Source organism: Balaenoptera acutorostrata, chromosome 20 (assembly GCF_949987535.1).
Source record: "Balaenoptera acutorostrata chromosome 20, mBalAcu1.1, whole genome shotgun sequence".
In the NCBI taxonomy this organism is placed as follows: Eukaryota; Metazoa; Chordata; class Mammalia; order Artiodactyla; family Balaenopteridae; genus Balaenoptera; species Balaenoptera acutorostrata.
The window spans coordinates 50,801,585-50,816,908 of NC_080083.1; the positions used below are offsets into that span (position 1 = coordinate 50,801,585).

At 51.4% G+C, this 15,324-nt stretch overlaps 1 protein-coding gene across 11 annotated transcripts in view; it reads left to right on the forward strand.

The window, feature by feature from the left end:
* B3GNTL1 (UDP-GlcNAc:betaGal beta-1,3-N-acetylglucosaminyltransferase like 1) overlaps positions 1-15,324 on the forward strand; it is a 116,586-nt gene that overhangs the window by 83,729 nt on the left and 17,533 nt on the right. For 10 of the 11 annotated variants that reach the window (XR_009006370.1, XR_009006372.1, XR_009006371.1 and 7 more), the window contains exons 7-8: positions 2,612-2,707; positions 7,964-8,088. Coding sequence is in view for 5 of the 11 variants with exons in the window: in XM_057536568.1 (XP_057392551.1) it covers positions 2,612-2,707; positions 7,964-8,088 (221 nt within the window). In the remaining 6 variants the exon portion in view is untranslated. The remainder of the gene's footprint in view (positions 1-2,611; positions 2,708-7,963; positions 8,089-15,324) is intronic. The other variant, XM_057536572.1, reaches the window with a different exon arrangement.

Consider the following 15,324-nt stretch of genomic DNA (forward strand, 5'->3'; position numbering starts at 1 on the left):
CCCTCGGGGCCGCCTGCCCAGGGCAGTGGGGGTGGGGTGTGTGTGTCTCTGTGTGTGCGTGTGTGCGTGTGCAAGGGGCTTGTCGGGGTTGAAGGCTCTGTGCCCGGAGCCTGGGGCCAAGAGATGCAGGGTGTTTGGAGCTCCCTGGGGACCCCTTCCCTCCTGGGGGCTGCCGTCCTTCTCCCTCCCTGCCTCGGACCCTGACCCAGACGTCAGAGCAGGCAGTGCAGCCGAGGGGAGGAAAGGGAGCCTGGTGCCCATATCCTTCATGCCCCCGAGTGTCAAGGGAGAGAGCCCTGTGTTCTGGTCTCTAGTTGTTGTTGGCGGAACCTCTGTGGCCCAGGCCAGGGGTCGTGGCTGCCGGCAGGGCAAATCCCAGAGAAGCCAGGAGCCACTCTCGGCCCCTCGGTGGGCTGGCTGGACTAGCCTGAGCCTGTGGGGCAGTGGAGGCAGAATCGTGACCATGCCAGGGAACTGGCCCTGGAGTCCTGCTGACCTGCCCGACGCTGGGGCCTGGCCATGTTTCACATGTGGGGGACAGGAGGTCTGGCCTGGCCACTTGGACACGTGATGTGAGTGCAGTGAGCGACCCAAACGGGCCATTCGTGGAAGAAAGGTTGGTTTTCTTCTAAGACAGTTTTGGTCAAGATTTCTTGTAATGAGTCTCTGGGATTTTAGAGGCGGGATACACTCATTAAGCCTAGGCCACTTTCTCCCGAGGGCCCCACAGCGTCCCCCGGCCAGCTGGTCGGTGGCCAGTCTGGACAGGACCTGGGCCCCCTGCTCTGCCGCAGGATGAGGAAGGGGGACCCAGTGGCAGCCTCGAGGGGACAGACAGTGGCACCTGTGTACAGAGGGCGGCCGAGGGACTCACTGCCCGCTGGGCCCCCTACACGCTACACTTCACACACCAGGTTAAAACATGGGATTCGTTCACGTGCACATAATTCAGTTTAAATGGTGACTAGAACTGATGACTGGCAAACTTCTAGAAGGGTTGTTAAGACCCTCACAAGTTCTGTCTTGCTGGAAACCACATTGAAAACTCGGAACCCGCACGTAAGTAGCTGCTCCACTTCCTAACCTCGCGGAGGGGTGTGAGGGACCCCATTGTGCCTTCGAGCAGCACCCACGTCAATCACCAACGTCCTCGTCACCACTCCAGCCTCGTTTCTTCCCTGTGTCGCCAGAGAGAAAATTCCACAAATGTGTTTCCCCACATTTGTGGTCTGTGAGGCTCCAGAGTGAGCAGAGAAGTCGAGAGGCGGGGACTTCTGGGGGGCCCTTCGGGGCTCACTGCTCTGGAGGCCCCAGTGCACAGAGGCAGCTGCAAAGCTGGTATCCCCTTGGCAGCCCTGTCTCCTCTGGTCAGTCTTCACGTTGGACAGTGTGACGGCCTGGAGAGGTGGCCGGCTGCTCTGTGTGTGTGTGTCTGTGTGTCCATGTGTCTCTGTGTGTGTGGGTGTGTCTGTGCGTATGTCTATATGTATCTATGTGGTTAGGAATGTGTGTGCCTCTGATTTTTTTTACACAGATGTCCCCTCCGAGGCATCATTAAGCCTGGAAAAACCATTTGAATAAAAAATGTTTAAGAAAAATTAAAGTAAAACAAACTCTTTTCCTTTTTGGTGTACAGTTTTGTGAGTTTTAGCACATGTGTACATATTTGTGTAACCACTACAACCCGGCTTTGTTTTGTGTAAAATGGTGATAAATGTTTGGACCTCACCCTCATTAATGTTCCCCAGCTTCAAAAGAAGCCCAGTGACCTGTGTGATCGAGGTTGCACCGCTCACGGCAAAACTCCGGCTCAGGTCACACCTGTGGCTCAGACGCAGAAGCCACTTGGGGCGCCGAGTGAGCTGGTGGTGGAATCATCTTGAAGCAAAAGTGCTGAAGAGATGCTTGCTCAGGGCTGAGCGAGCTTGGCGGGTGTGGGCTGCATGCGAGGGGCGACCTGTCCTGAGTGACCGTTTGCTGCTGGACGTTCACAAGCCACGTCCAAATACGGAAGAAACATCCCAGGCACGGAGGGATGTGGGTCTGTCCATCCTGCTCTGTTCCAGCTCAGCTTCCGGCCTCTGGCTCCCTGTCCCCGCAGCGCAGCCTCTCGCTGTCAGTGATTCGGGTCCAGGACGGACTGAACGTCCGCCAGTTTCTCACAGAGTCAATGGTGCAAGCGCAGATTTTATAACATAGTAGAAATAAAGTAAGACTGCAGAGCCCTCAAGCCCAGCTGTCCACCAATCGTGCTGGACGTGGTGAACAGACCCCCACGTGGTGGCCGTGCAATGCCTTGTCACCCCTCTTCATTTTAGATGCTTGTTTTCGTCGGCTCGCTCAAGCAGTGATTAGAGCACGCCCCCCGAGAACCTGGGTGGTGAGCGTCAGCCACAGAACGGGACCTGGTGGGGGAGCTTGAGCCCATGTGTCAGCCTTGGGAGTTGGACACCACTGACCTGGCTCTAAAGCCCCTTGAACCTTTGTCCCGACAGGGAAGGGCTGTGCACGTTTGCTTGTCACTTTCTGAGCGACTTTGTGGGGAATAACCTGTGGGCTGTGTGGTGAGGCGTTCTTCTCTGTTAACTGTGTCCACACTGATTGCTTCCAGGTGTTCACCTCCAATGGCCCCACCGTGATCATGCCCACCTGGTTCTGCTCCCGAGCCTGGTTCTCCCACGTGGGCCCATTTGACGAGGGCGGGCGGGTAAGTGCGGGCCCCGTAGATTCCTCCTCTGGGCTGGGCTGGGCCGGGCCGGGCTGGGCTGGGCCGCCGTCCCCCCCCGTGAGGGCCTTCGCAGCGCTTCCTGCTTCCCGGGCCGTGCGTGCTGAGCCTCCCAGGGCGTGGCCGGGGCACCGCTCGGCCTGTGTTGTGCGGGAAGCAGGGGATTTCTGTGTGAAGGCTGTGGGCGCTGGGCGTCCGCTCCTGGCTCACACCCGCCCGGCACGCTGGTCTCCGGGCTCCGGCCCAGAAATGGGGACGCGACGCTGACCTGCTCCCCTCCCACCCCGACAGTCTTAAGGGTGAGCGCTCCGACACCGACCAGAAGGTAAATCTTAGGGTTAGTTTATTTTCCCTTAACCCCCCCTCCCCTTAAATTGGCTTTGAGATCGCAAGTTTTGGTCCTCATGGTGGAAGGGGTGGGCCAGGCATGTTAAGGCCCATCAGGCCGGAAGGTGGGGATAACTCAGGCCCAGGCTCACCGTCTGCCCCAGGACCTTGGCCACGGTCCTGCCTGCTCTGACTCTCCTCTCCGCTTCGGGGGGACCTTCACTGCCTGCACAGGGGCCATGTGGAGCCTTGGCTTGGAGTCAACCCCCTCCCTGACCCCACCCGGCATTCCTCTGCCCGCCCCCCTGCCCGTCACGCACACAGTCTCGTTTTGGAGGGAGAGGCTGGCTCCCCCACTGCCCCCTGCCCTGGACCCTGGCCGGACGGTCCCTCATGGCCGCCCAGACGTGCCCTCCAGGAGCAGTGCTGGTCTCACGTTTACAGACCAGGGGCTCGAGGGGAGCATGGTGCCCTGAGGGCTGGACTGAGGTTTGGGGACTGGTCCTCAGCTGATTCTCCAGGTCCAAGAGGCTGCAGTTCTTGCCCATGGAGAGAAGGGCAGGGAACCAAAGCAGCCGGGACAGTCGAGGTGCTAAAGGACGCAGAGCAGGAGGGTGGCGAGACTCGGGGGTGAGGGTGGCTGAGCGGTCGTGGACACGGCGGCCATGAGCTGGAACCTGCAAGGTGCACAGGCTTTAAATTGGGAAAATGCACTCGCAGAGGCAAGGTGGGGGAGGGGAGTCGGAGATTTGGAGGAAGGCGCCATCTGGCGCCCTCAGCATCCAGCTGAGGGGTCTGGGTGTCCCCAGGAGGCAACCGTTTCAGGCCCTTAAACAAAAAGGAAAGTGACAAAAATGGTGTTTGTTGGTTCAGAACAGGGCTCTTCTGAGGGCCGGTCTGGTCTGGGTGAGAAAGTCCTGGAGGGGGAACGGCCTGGAGGGGGGTCGTGGTTGCTCAGAAGAGCTGCCACCCAGCACAGCAGACACTTGGCAGAAGTGCTTTTGCATCTGTTGGAAAGATCCCCAGGCTCAGAGTCGCTGTGGGAGTTATGAGCTGTCTCCCCCTCTCCAGAGGGTGTACCCCAGGCTCCTTTGCATTTTAGCCATTCTGATTGCAGTTCTGTAGTTTCTTGTTGTATTTTAATTTGCATTTCTGAGATGACTTATGACGTTGAGCAATTTTTCATGTGCCGATTGGCTACTTGTATGTTATTTTATGAAGCGTCCAAATCTTTTGCCCAGTTTTCAGTGGGGTGTCTTCTTACTGTTGAGTCGTTGGTGTGCTTGGTCAGATACTTGCTTGTGGGCATTTTCTCCCACCCTGGGTCTCAGCGTTCTGGGATTTCCTCTCGCTCCCACTTGTGTTCGTCCCAGATTCTATCCTGAGGACGTCAGAGCAGCGAGGCTGGGGCTTCCACCCGTTTTGTGGGTTTTATCTCCCCGCCCCGGGGCTTCCCACTCTGGGCATGGGGCTCACAGATGCCGTAGAGGTTGGCCACTCAGCCACCCAGAGCCAGAAGTCGGCACCTTCTCTTGTGCATTAAAAACCTCTCTTGGTATCAAAGAAGGTTTGTATTTTGTCATCTCTGTATTTATCTCTCTTTAAATGCCCTTGGTCCCAAGTGCTCTGCTTAAACCTTTCCTGGTTGGCTTTTTTTTTCGGTTTTTGGAAGTATTCTGACTCCCACCTGTTGCCTGAACAGCAGCCAGTAGATCACCCTGTTCCCTCTTTCCTTTCTCCTCCTATTTTGTTGCGTGATTTCCGCTCTCGTCAGAACGCAACCCCGCGTGCTGAGTCCCCAGCTGCCTGTCTGTGTCCCTGGACTCAGCCTCACATGTCAGGCTGTCCGGGCCTCCGCGTTCCTTGAGTTCCTGCACATTCAGACTGTGGTTCTGGACATGTGAAGGAGGTATGGGCTGGACAGAAAACCCTGAGTCACACCTTCCCTTGCATGTCTTGACAACACAGCTCCCTGTTGCCTTGCTTTGCCTGACACTCCTTCGATTCGCTCGGCTTTGTAAGGTGCTTGACCTTTTCCTGGAGGCTCTGAGAATTCCTCCCTTGTTAAAAGACTCATGGTTTCACTGGGATTGGTCTTAATGCAGACCTGGTTCCGATGTGTGGAACCAGGTCTGCTTTTATCTCTTGTTTGGGTTATAGTTTTAAGTTTCAGCTGTCTGCCATTGTTGTGATTTTCTGTTTCAAAGACTCATTATACATTGGCTAGATTTTCTTTGACTGTCTTCCATTTCAACAACTTTCTCTTAACCCTCGTTACTTATGTTGTTATTTAATTTTCATTTTCTTGTTTATTTTCCTACATTTCTTCAGTGTCCCTTACTAAATTTTTATTCAGATCTGTTTTCCCTGGAGGACTTTCTAATTTAGTCTTCGTTTCTCATATAATTTTGTCTTTTTCTTCTATTTCTTTTTTGAGTTCAGTCAACCCTCTTCTATTTAAAAGGTTTATTGGGGTATAATTCACATACATATGATTCACCTACTAAAATGTGCAGTTCGGTGAATTTTAGCAAATTCACAGGGATGCACAACCATCACCACCATCTGATGTTACACAACAGTTTCACCCCCCAGAGAAACCCACGTGCAGTCATGCCGCCCTGGCCTCCCCAGCCCAGGCTAATCCTCCTCCTCCTCCCCTTCTCATGTCTGTCCTCCTTTTTGCAGGGGTCCAGCTTTGTTAGTTACTGAATTTCTGATTCAAGACAGGTCTCCTCACTCTCAAGCCTTGTGGAGGACGTGTGATTTCACTTGGAGGGTTATTCACAGGGTTTTTTCTCCTTCATGGTTTTTGTTGTTGTTGTTATTTGGGGTGAACTTCTGTCCACGGAAGTGTTCGTTTTCTGTTTCTTCTCACACGGGCTTTGTATAGCCGCAGTTCATGGGATTCCTACCTCAGGGTCGCCCCCTCTGTCGCCCCAGGGAAATGCAGCGGGTGTTGAGGGCAGGGAGGGGAGGAGGGTGTGTCTCTCCTTCTTTGTTTCCTTTTGTCCCACAGGGTCCTAATCCCCTTTCACCGCATCTCTGAGGGCGCCTAACCATCCAACTGCGTTCTCACACCCCAGAGGCCCCAGGGCTCTGGGTGACCCCCCCCCAGGTCTGCCCAGGCCCCCATCTCCACGGGGGACCGGGGCTCAGCACCCCGTCTTCCTCGATGTCACCTCTGCACCCCATCGCGGCCTCTGTGGCTGTTTGCGGCCAGTCGGCGGTGCCCAGGCTCTGTGAATCGGGGCTGGGGGTGCCCTCCACGCCCCAGCCGCCGCCTCTGGCTAAATTCTCACTTGTCTCTGCGGTTGAGGTCCTCTTGGTCATGAGAAGAGAGGACATTTTCTCTCCTTCCTAAATCTATAAAGCGCAGAGTCACAACGTGCTCTTGAAAGGTGCCTCTGAAAATGCAGAAAATTAGAAAAAGGAAAAACTACGCAAATGACCCGTGACCCCATCACCACACATCTGCTTTGAACTTTTGTGTGGGGTCCTTTTGTCTTCCTTTTACTGTGGACAGCTTTTAGCCAAGCTGCAAACACAATTTTGAAACTTGATTTTTAACTTAACATTTTGTTATAAATCTTTTCATGTCCTTGTGGCCTTTGTGAAAACACTACAGTCACCACACAGTGGTCCATCGAGTCACTGATTGACTCAACCGCCCGACGCTGCAAGTGAAGTGGTTCGCGTGTTTCCGCGTCACTAACGAGACTGCGCCGATTTCCTATTCGGCTGGCTTCCATCGCGTTGCCCTGACGGCCTTGCGGTGTGTCAGGGACCCCGGGCGGCGATTCCCTGGGCAGTGGTGGCTTTGTTCAGGGACAGAGGCGGGCAGGATGGCGCCCAGTGTGGCAGCTCAGGAGTGAGAGCTGAGTGGGCTGCTTCCGGGGATGGCGCTCAGGCCCGAGCCAGGAGGCAGCGGAACTCGCGCCGGGGCGGCCACAGACAAAGAGCATCAGTTCATCGCAGACCTCAGAGGCCAGGTGCATAGGGCCCAGTCAGGGGGTACGCTCTGGCCAAGAGGCTGGCCAAGAGGGGCCAGGGGTCCCATCTCCCCCAAGGATGACGGCCACCAGGCTCCATCAGGACGTCGAGACCTCAGAGGCCAGCTGTGCCGCCTTCCTCTCGGGGTGGACGAGCTGGGGGGCAGCCGTGGCTTTACTGGAAGCAGTGGGCCCGGCCGTGGTGCTGGCATTGCCTCGGTGAAACCGAGCTCGGGGTGGAGAGCCAGCGGAGGAGGACAGGCTGGGGCCGGAGAGCAGCAGCCTCTGGGCTGTCAGGAAACCAGCCTCTGCCCGGAGCAGGGGTCCTGGCAGTGTCCCCAGCTGTTGCCGGGCTCTGCTCACCAGACACACCCTGGGTGACCTCCTGTCCAGACCCCCTGCTCACTTGGTTTTCACCTTGAACTTAAGAAAGTGAGGGGAGCCAACTTGGTGTCCCCACCAGGACTGAGATCCCCCAGACTGACCAGCAGCATGGCTGTGATCCCAACGGCCAGCCCTGGTCTGCGCTTCTCCAGGAGGGGGCAGGAGGCCTGGGTTCTCACAGGACGGGAACACCCAGTGGGACACTGCAGACCCTCGGAGCAGCATGCCATCAACAGGGAGGGGGCGGGTCAGCGGGCCAGCAGTGCGGGCCAGGGGTCAAGTTTGAGGCTGTGAGTGGGGGTGACACTGGGGCTTGGGTCCACCCCTCGGGCACCTTCTTGTCCTGAAGACGCCTCTTGTGGTCACGCTTGTCCAGTGCCGGCCACAAGGTCGGGGAGCTGGACGTGTTGTTTTCCCGCTGAGGCCTCACGGGTCAGGCCAGGCTCAAGTGGCTGGGGCGCCGGGCGGATCCGCGTCTCCCGTCGCCTGAATGAGGCTCTGTCGTGAGCGGATACACGTTTCTTTCGTCCCGCAGGGTGTCCCCGAGGACCTGCTGTTCTTCCACGAACACCTGAGGAAGGGCGGCGGGCTCGTCCGCGTGGACCAGAGCCTCCTCCTCTACCGCTACCACCCCGGCGCGGCCACACACTCCGTCCTCGAGTACGCAGGTCCCAGGTCCAGACCGCGTGGGGTCAGTGGGGCAGACACAGGTGACCCAGTCAGGTCGCAAGGCAGGAAACCTGGGAGCGTGGCCGGCACGGGGCATGCGGCCTCCCGGGAGGGACGTTGTCCTAGGTCCACGGACCAGCATTTCCCCGGGATCAAGGCCAAATGTCTGTTCTCACTTTTTTGAAGTGAGGTAGGATTCACGTGTAGTTGTTCTCTTGAGGTTTTGTTCTCACTTGCTTTGAGTTGATGGGATTCTCAGAGTGAGCCCAGCCCCCCGCTAACGTGATTACAGGCGGGCTGGGGGCACCCTCTTCCTTCTCCGTCCACCAAGGGGAGGGCTACTGGGACCGAGGTTGGGCCGCTCCCTCTGTGGGGCATCACAAGGACACTAGCCCCCTCCCTCTCATGGCCCACACGTCCCCTAGGCCCCAAGGCTAGAGGCCAACTACCAGGGACAGGGCAGGGACGGTGCCGAAAGTACAGGCAGGGTGAAGGCAAGGGAGGGTGTGTTTTTCTTTCTTTAGTTTGAACTGTGTGTGTGTGTGCGCATGTGTCTTTGTGTGTGCACGTTTGTGCACGTGTGGGTGTTACATTTCAAACAACTACAAGTACGTATCCCCCTTGGTGCTACCGTAATGCTGCTCTCTTAGGGACAGGGAGGAATGGGGCCCTGAAACAGGTCTACGATCAGGGGATCTTTTGATTGTAAAGAGCGTGATGCAGGAACATGCATTTGTGTTTCTGGAAATAGAAGAGACTCTGTTCTTCCCCTGGAGGGTGTGAGACTCGTTAGAAGGTGTGGCTTCTCAGTTTCTGTCCTGGGAGGTCTCCTGTCCACTGTCACAGTGGGTGTGATGTGCACTGTCACAGTGGGTGTGATGCTGATTTGGGCACGTGTCGTCGGTGGGGGGGGCGTGTCCCAGATTGCGGCATCCATATAGTTTATTTATTTATTTATTTTTGGCTGCCTTGCGTCTTCGTTGCTGTGCGCGGGCTTTCTCTAGTTGCGGTGAGCGGGGCTACTCTTCGTTGTGGTGTGCAGGCTTCTCATTGCAGTGGCTTCTCTTGTTGTAGAGCATGGGCTCTAGGCGCACGGGCTTCAGTAGTTGTGGCACGCGGGCTCAGTAGTTGTGGCTCGCAGGCTGTACAGCGCAGGCTCAGTAGTTGTGGCGCACGGACTTAGTTGCTCCGTGGCATGTGGGATCTTCCCGGACCAGGGCTCGAACCCGTGTCCCCTGCATTGGCAGGCGGGTTCCTAACCACTGCACCATGAGGGAAGCCCCCAGCATCCATACTGACTTGGGAGATCCTTGAACTTTTGCACATGTGCTATTCAACACTAAAACTTAGCTTCTTTGTTTTCCAGCTTTAAGCAAAAGAGTTCGATTTCTCTTTTGTTAAGTCTGAATTCTCTTACAGTAGATTTAGTGGAGCATCACTGGGAGTTTGTTGTCATGAATTTGACTCAATGCAAGTGTGATTTGCACACATGGGGTAAAGGTCATTTTCTAGGGGGACATAACAATCCTAAATGTGTATATCCCTAATCACAGAGTTTCAAAATACATGAGGCAAAAACTGAGATTGGAGTTGGAGATTTTAATACTCCTACCTCAATAATTGATAGAAGCTGGGGGTGGGGAAGTCTGTGAGGATCAGAAGATGTGAACAACACTGTTAGCCAACATGACAGGAGACATTTAAGGAACACTATAGTCAACTGCAGAATACGCATTCTTTTAAAGTACAAGATAGACATTACTTTGGAGCAATAAACAAATCTGAATAAATTTCAAATGATTGAAATCATACTGGTTATGTTTTATAAATTAGAAATCATTAAGGCATCTTTTTTTCTTTTTTTTTTGGCTGCGTTGGGTCTTTGTGGCTGTGCGTGGGCTTTCTCTAGTTTTGCGGCAAGCGGGAGCTACTCTTTGTTGCGGTGCACAGGCTTCTCGTTGCGGTGGCTTCTCTTGTTGTGGAGCACAGGCTCTAGGTGCACAGGCTTTAGTAGTTGCGGCTTGCGGGCTCTAGAGCGCAGGCTCAGTAGTTGTGGCACATGGGCTTAGTTGCTTCATGGCATGGGGGATCTTCCCAGACCAGGGCTCAAACCTGTGTCCCCTGCATTGGCAGGCAGATTCTTAATCACTGCACCACCAGGGAAGTCCTAAGACATCTTGAATATACAAAATATTTGGAAATTAAGCAACCAAGGGAAAAAATCACAGAGGCTATTAGGGAAAAAATTTAACTTGATGACAAAACAGTATGTCAAAATTTGTGGAATTTAGCTAAAGCAGAGTTTATAGTAAGTTTTTATAGCTTTAAAAGCTTATATTATAAAAGAAACTAAAGAATTATCTAAGTCTCCACCTTTAAAGGTTTCAAAAGTAATAGCAAAGTAAACTCAAAGTAAATAGAAGGAAAGGTATGAAGAAGGTAAAATTGAAAATGGACAGTCAGTAGAAAAAAAATCAGCAAAACCAAGAATTGGCTTGAAATAAAATCAATTGACAAACCTCTAACAAGATTTATTTTTAAAAGAAAACACAGGTTACCAATATACTGGGAATTAAAGAGGGGACATCATTACAGATCCAATAGATATTTAAAGTATAAATAATAGAGAATTCCCTGGCAGTATAGTGGTTGGGACTCCGTGCTTCCACTGCAGGGGGTTTAGGTTCAATCCCTGGCTGGGGAACTAATATATCCTGCATGCCCTGCACACAGCCAAAAAAAAAAAAAGGTATAAATAATAATTAAAAATTAGGTTAGTAATTTAAAAGCTTTTCATAAAGAAAAGCCAAGCCAGATGGCTTTACTGATATATTCTATCAAAAATGTAAGGAAGGGCTTCCCTGGTGGCGCAGTGGTTGAGAATCTGCCTGCCAATGCAGGGGACACGGGTTCGAGCCCTGGTCTGGGAAGATCCCACATGCCGCGGAGCAACTAAGCCCGTGAGCCACAATTACTGAGCCTGCGCGTCTGGAGCCTGTGCTCCGCAACAAGAGAGGCCGCGACGGTGAGGGGCCCGCGCACCGCGATGAAGAGTGGCCCCCGCTTGCCGCAACTGGAGAAAGCCCTCGCACAGAAACGAAGACCCAACACAGCCATAAATAAATAAATAAATAAATAAATAAAATTTAAAAAAAAAATGTAAGGAAGAAATAATACCAGTCTAACATAAATTCTTTCAGGAAATAGAAGAGGAGAAAGATCTATTGGGTGTTGGGAGGGAGGAGCTTCACACTCACCCTGTGAGACCAGCATGACTCTGAAGTAAAAAATGCTACAAGAATATTGCAAGAAAATAAAATTACAGATAAATATCCCTTATGAAAATAGATACAAAAATCATTCACAAAATATTACCAAGTCAAATTCAGAAATATATATGAAAGGATAATACATCATGAATAAAAGTCTGGTTTAACATTCAGAAATCAATTAGTATGATTTAATACAGTAACAGAATAAAGGATAAAAATCACACAATCAGTGCAATAGATGCAGAAAAAGCACTGGGAAAAATTGAATACCCATTCATGATTTTTTAAAAAACTCAGCAAACCAGAAATAGAAGGAAACTTTCTCAGTCTGATAGCATCTACTCAAACCTATAACTAACCTCATACTTAATCATTAAAGACTGAAAGCTTTCCCTTCTAAGATCAGGAGGAAGCGATCTGATCTCTCCTCTCACTACTTCTATTCCACATTGTAATGGAGGTCAGTGCAATGAGACAGGAAAAAGGAAAAATATAAGTATTAGAAAGTGGAAGTAAAACTAGCATCATTTGTAGATGGCATGATTGTGTTTCATAGGAAATCAAAACCAATAACTTAGCAAATTTTCCAGAATACAAGTTTATAGAATTGCAATGAACAACTGAAAAAATGCAGTTGAAAAAATGTACAACGGCATCAATAATAAAATACTTTTGAGTAAGTTTAGTAAGGTATGTCTATGTCCGCTAAAACCTACTCCAAAAAAGGCTGAGGGAAATTAAAAGAAAACCTATAAAATAGATGGAGAGATATACTACATTCATGGATTGGAAGACTCAGTAATGTTAACGTCAGTTCTCTCCAAATTGATCTGTAAATTCAATGCAATCCCAGTAAAAGTCCCAGGTGGCTTCTTTGTAGAAATTGATAATCTGATCTTAGAATTTGCATGAAAATCAAAGGGCCCAGAGTGTCCTAAACAATCTTGAAAAGAACAAAATTTGAGGACTTATTGTGCCTGATTTTAAGACTCTCTCTGAAGCTACAGCAATCAAGAAAATGTATTAATAGAATAAAGATAGACATACACATCAATGAAACAGAGCAGAGAGTCCAGAAATAGACTCACAATTGATTTTCAACAGTCTCCAAAGGCATTCAATGGAAAAAGAAAAATATTTTTAACAAATGGAGCAAATGGATATCCATATGGAAAAAAAATCTCATGTCCTTTAGAAAAATTAATTCTAGATAGCTTAGATATAAATATAGAAGCAGCTAAAATATACAGCTTCTAGAAGAAAACATCAGGGAATATCTTCACAACTTGGGGATAGGAAAAAATTTATTAGAGAGGACACCAGAATCTTTAGCCCTTTTTTTTTTTTTTTTTTGGCTGTGTAGGGTCTTACTTGCAGCACATAGGCTCTTCGTTGCAGCATGCGGGCTTCTCTCTAGTTGAGGTGCGCAAACTCAGTAGTTGAGGCCGGGGGGCTTAGTTGCCCCGGCATGTGGAATCTTAGTTCCCCGACCAGGGATCGAACCAGTGTCCCCTGCATTGGAAGGCAGATTCTTAACCACTGGACCGCCAGGGAAGTCCCTCTTTAGTGCTTTAAAATTGATAAATTGGACTTCATCAAAATTAAGAACTTTTGCTCATAAAAAGACACCATTAGGAAAATGAGTAGACAAACCACAGACTGGGAGAAAATATTCATAATCTATATATCTCACAGAGGGTTAGTATGGGGGAGATATTAAGAACCCCTATCACCCAAAAATAAAAAGAAAATCTAATAAAAGTAGGCAAAATAGTTGAACGGACATGCCACTTAACAAAGAAATAATATATAAGGTCAATTAGTCCATGAAAAAGGTTTCATCATTATCAGAGAATGCAAATTAAACTCTGCACACCCACTAGAAGGGTTAAAATTAATGTCTGCAATTCCGAATCATGCTGAGGACACGTATACATTGTTCTCAGGAGTGTAAACACAGTACATTCTCTTTGGAAAACTGTTGGGCCTTATTTTATTAATTTAATTGATACCTGCCCTATGCCCCAGCAATTCCATGTCTAGGTGTTTCTCCAAGAGAAATGAATACATTGCTCAACATTTCTCTGTTAGTAGCCAAGAATGGGAACAACCCAGATGCCCATCGGCAGGTGATGGATAAACACTGCTGTAACGGAGCACTCCTCAGCACTAGAAGAAAACAAATGACTGATACCTGCAAGAACGGGGATTAATGTCAAAAAAATATATGGTTAGTAAAAGAAATCAGATAAAAAAGCATGCATACTGTGGCTTCCACTTGTACAGAGTTCTCCAACAGGCAGAACTAGTCCACAGTGATAGAAACGAGACTGTGGTATTCTCAGGGGAAAGGAGGTACAAGGGAGATTTCTGGGGTGGTGGAAGTGTCCCACCTCTTGATAGGTGTGTGGGTTACACGGATGTGCATGTTTGTCATAACCGTCTGACTTGTATGCACACTTAAGATCCTTGCTCTTACTCTATGTGAATTTCATTAAAATTTTTAAAATATCTGGCAAGTGTTTCTTCAAGGAAGTAACCACTTTCCCACAATCCATAAATGGAGTTGGAAACTCTGGGTGAATAAAGTACAAAGATGGTTTTCTGGGCATGAATCTGTAGAGCTGAGAAGTGCCTGGACACCTGGGATCCTCTGCAGAGCCGAGAAGTGCCTGGACACCTGGGATCCTCTGCAGAGCCGAGAAGCGCCGGGACACCTGGGATCCTCTGCAGAGCCGAGAAGCGCCTGGACACCTGGGATCCTCTGCAGAGCCGAGAAGTGCCTGGACACCTGGGATCCTCTGCAGAGCCGAGAAGTGCCTGGACACCTGGGATCCTCTGCAGAGCCGAGAAGCGCCGGGACACCTGGGATCCTCTACAGAGCTGAGAAGTGCCCGGACACCTGGGATCCTCTACAGAGCTGAGAAATGCCTGGACACCTGGGATCCTCTGCAGAGCTGAGAAATGCCTGGACACCTGGGATCCTCTACAGAGCTGAGAAATGCCTGGACACCTGGGATCCTCTGCAGAGCTGAGAAGTGCCTGGACACCTGGGATCCTCTGCAGACCTGAGAAATGCCTGGACACCTGGGATCCTGTGCAGAGCTGAGAAATGCCGGGACATCTGGGATCCTCTGCAGAGGTGAGAAGTGCTGGAACACCTGGGATCTTCTGCAGAGCTGAGAAGCGCCTGGACACCTGGGATCCTCTGCAGAGCTGAGAAGTGCCTGGACACCTGGGATCCTCTACAGAGCTGAGAAATGCCTGGACACCTGGGATCCTCTGCAGAGCTGAGAAGTGCCTGGACACCTGGGATCCTCTGCAGACCTGAGAAATGCCTGGACACCTGGGATCCTCTGCAGAGCCGAGAAGTGCCGGGACACCTGGGATCCTCTGCAGAGCCGAGAAGTGCCTGGACACCTGGGATCCTCTACAGAGCCGAGAAATGCCTGGACACCTGGGATCCTCTGCAGAGCCGAGAAGTGCCTGGACACCTGGGATCCTCTGCAGAGCCGAGAAGCGCCTGGACACCTGGGATCCTCTGCAGAGCCGAGAAGCGCCGGGACACCTGGGATCCTCTGCAGAGCCGAGAAGCGCCTGGACACCTGGGATCCTCTGCAGAGCCGAGAAGTGCCTGGACACCTGGGATCCTCTGCAGAGCCGAGAAGTGCCTGGACACCTGGGATCCTCTGCAGAGCCGAGAAGTGCCTGGACACCTGGGATCCTCTACAGAGCCGAGAAGTGCCTGGACACCTGGGATCCTCTGCAGAGCCGAGAAGCGCCTGGACACCTGGGATCCTCTGCAGAGCCGAGAAGCGCCGGGACACCTGGGATCCTCTGCAGAGCCGAGAAGCGCCTGGACACCTGGGATCCTCTGCAGAGCCGAGAAGTGCCTGGACACCTGGGATCCTCTGCAGAGCCGAGAAGTGCCTGGACACCTGGGATCCTCTGCAGA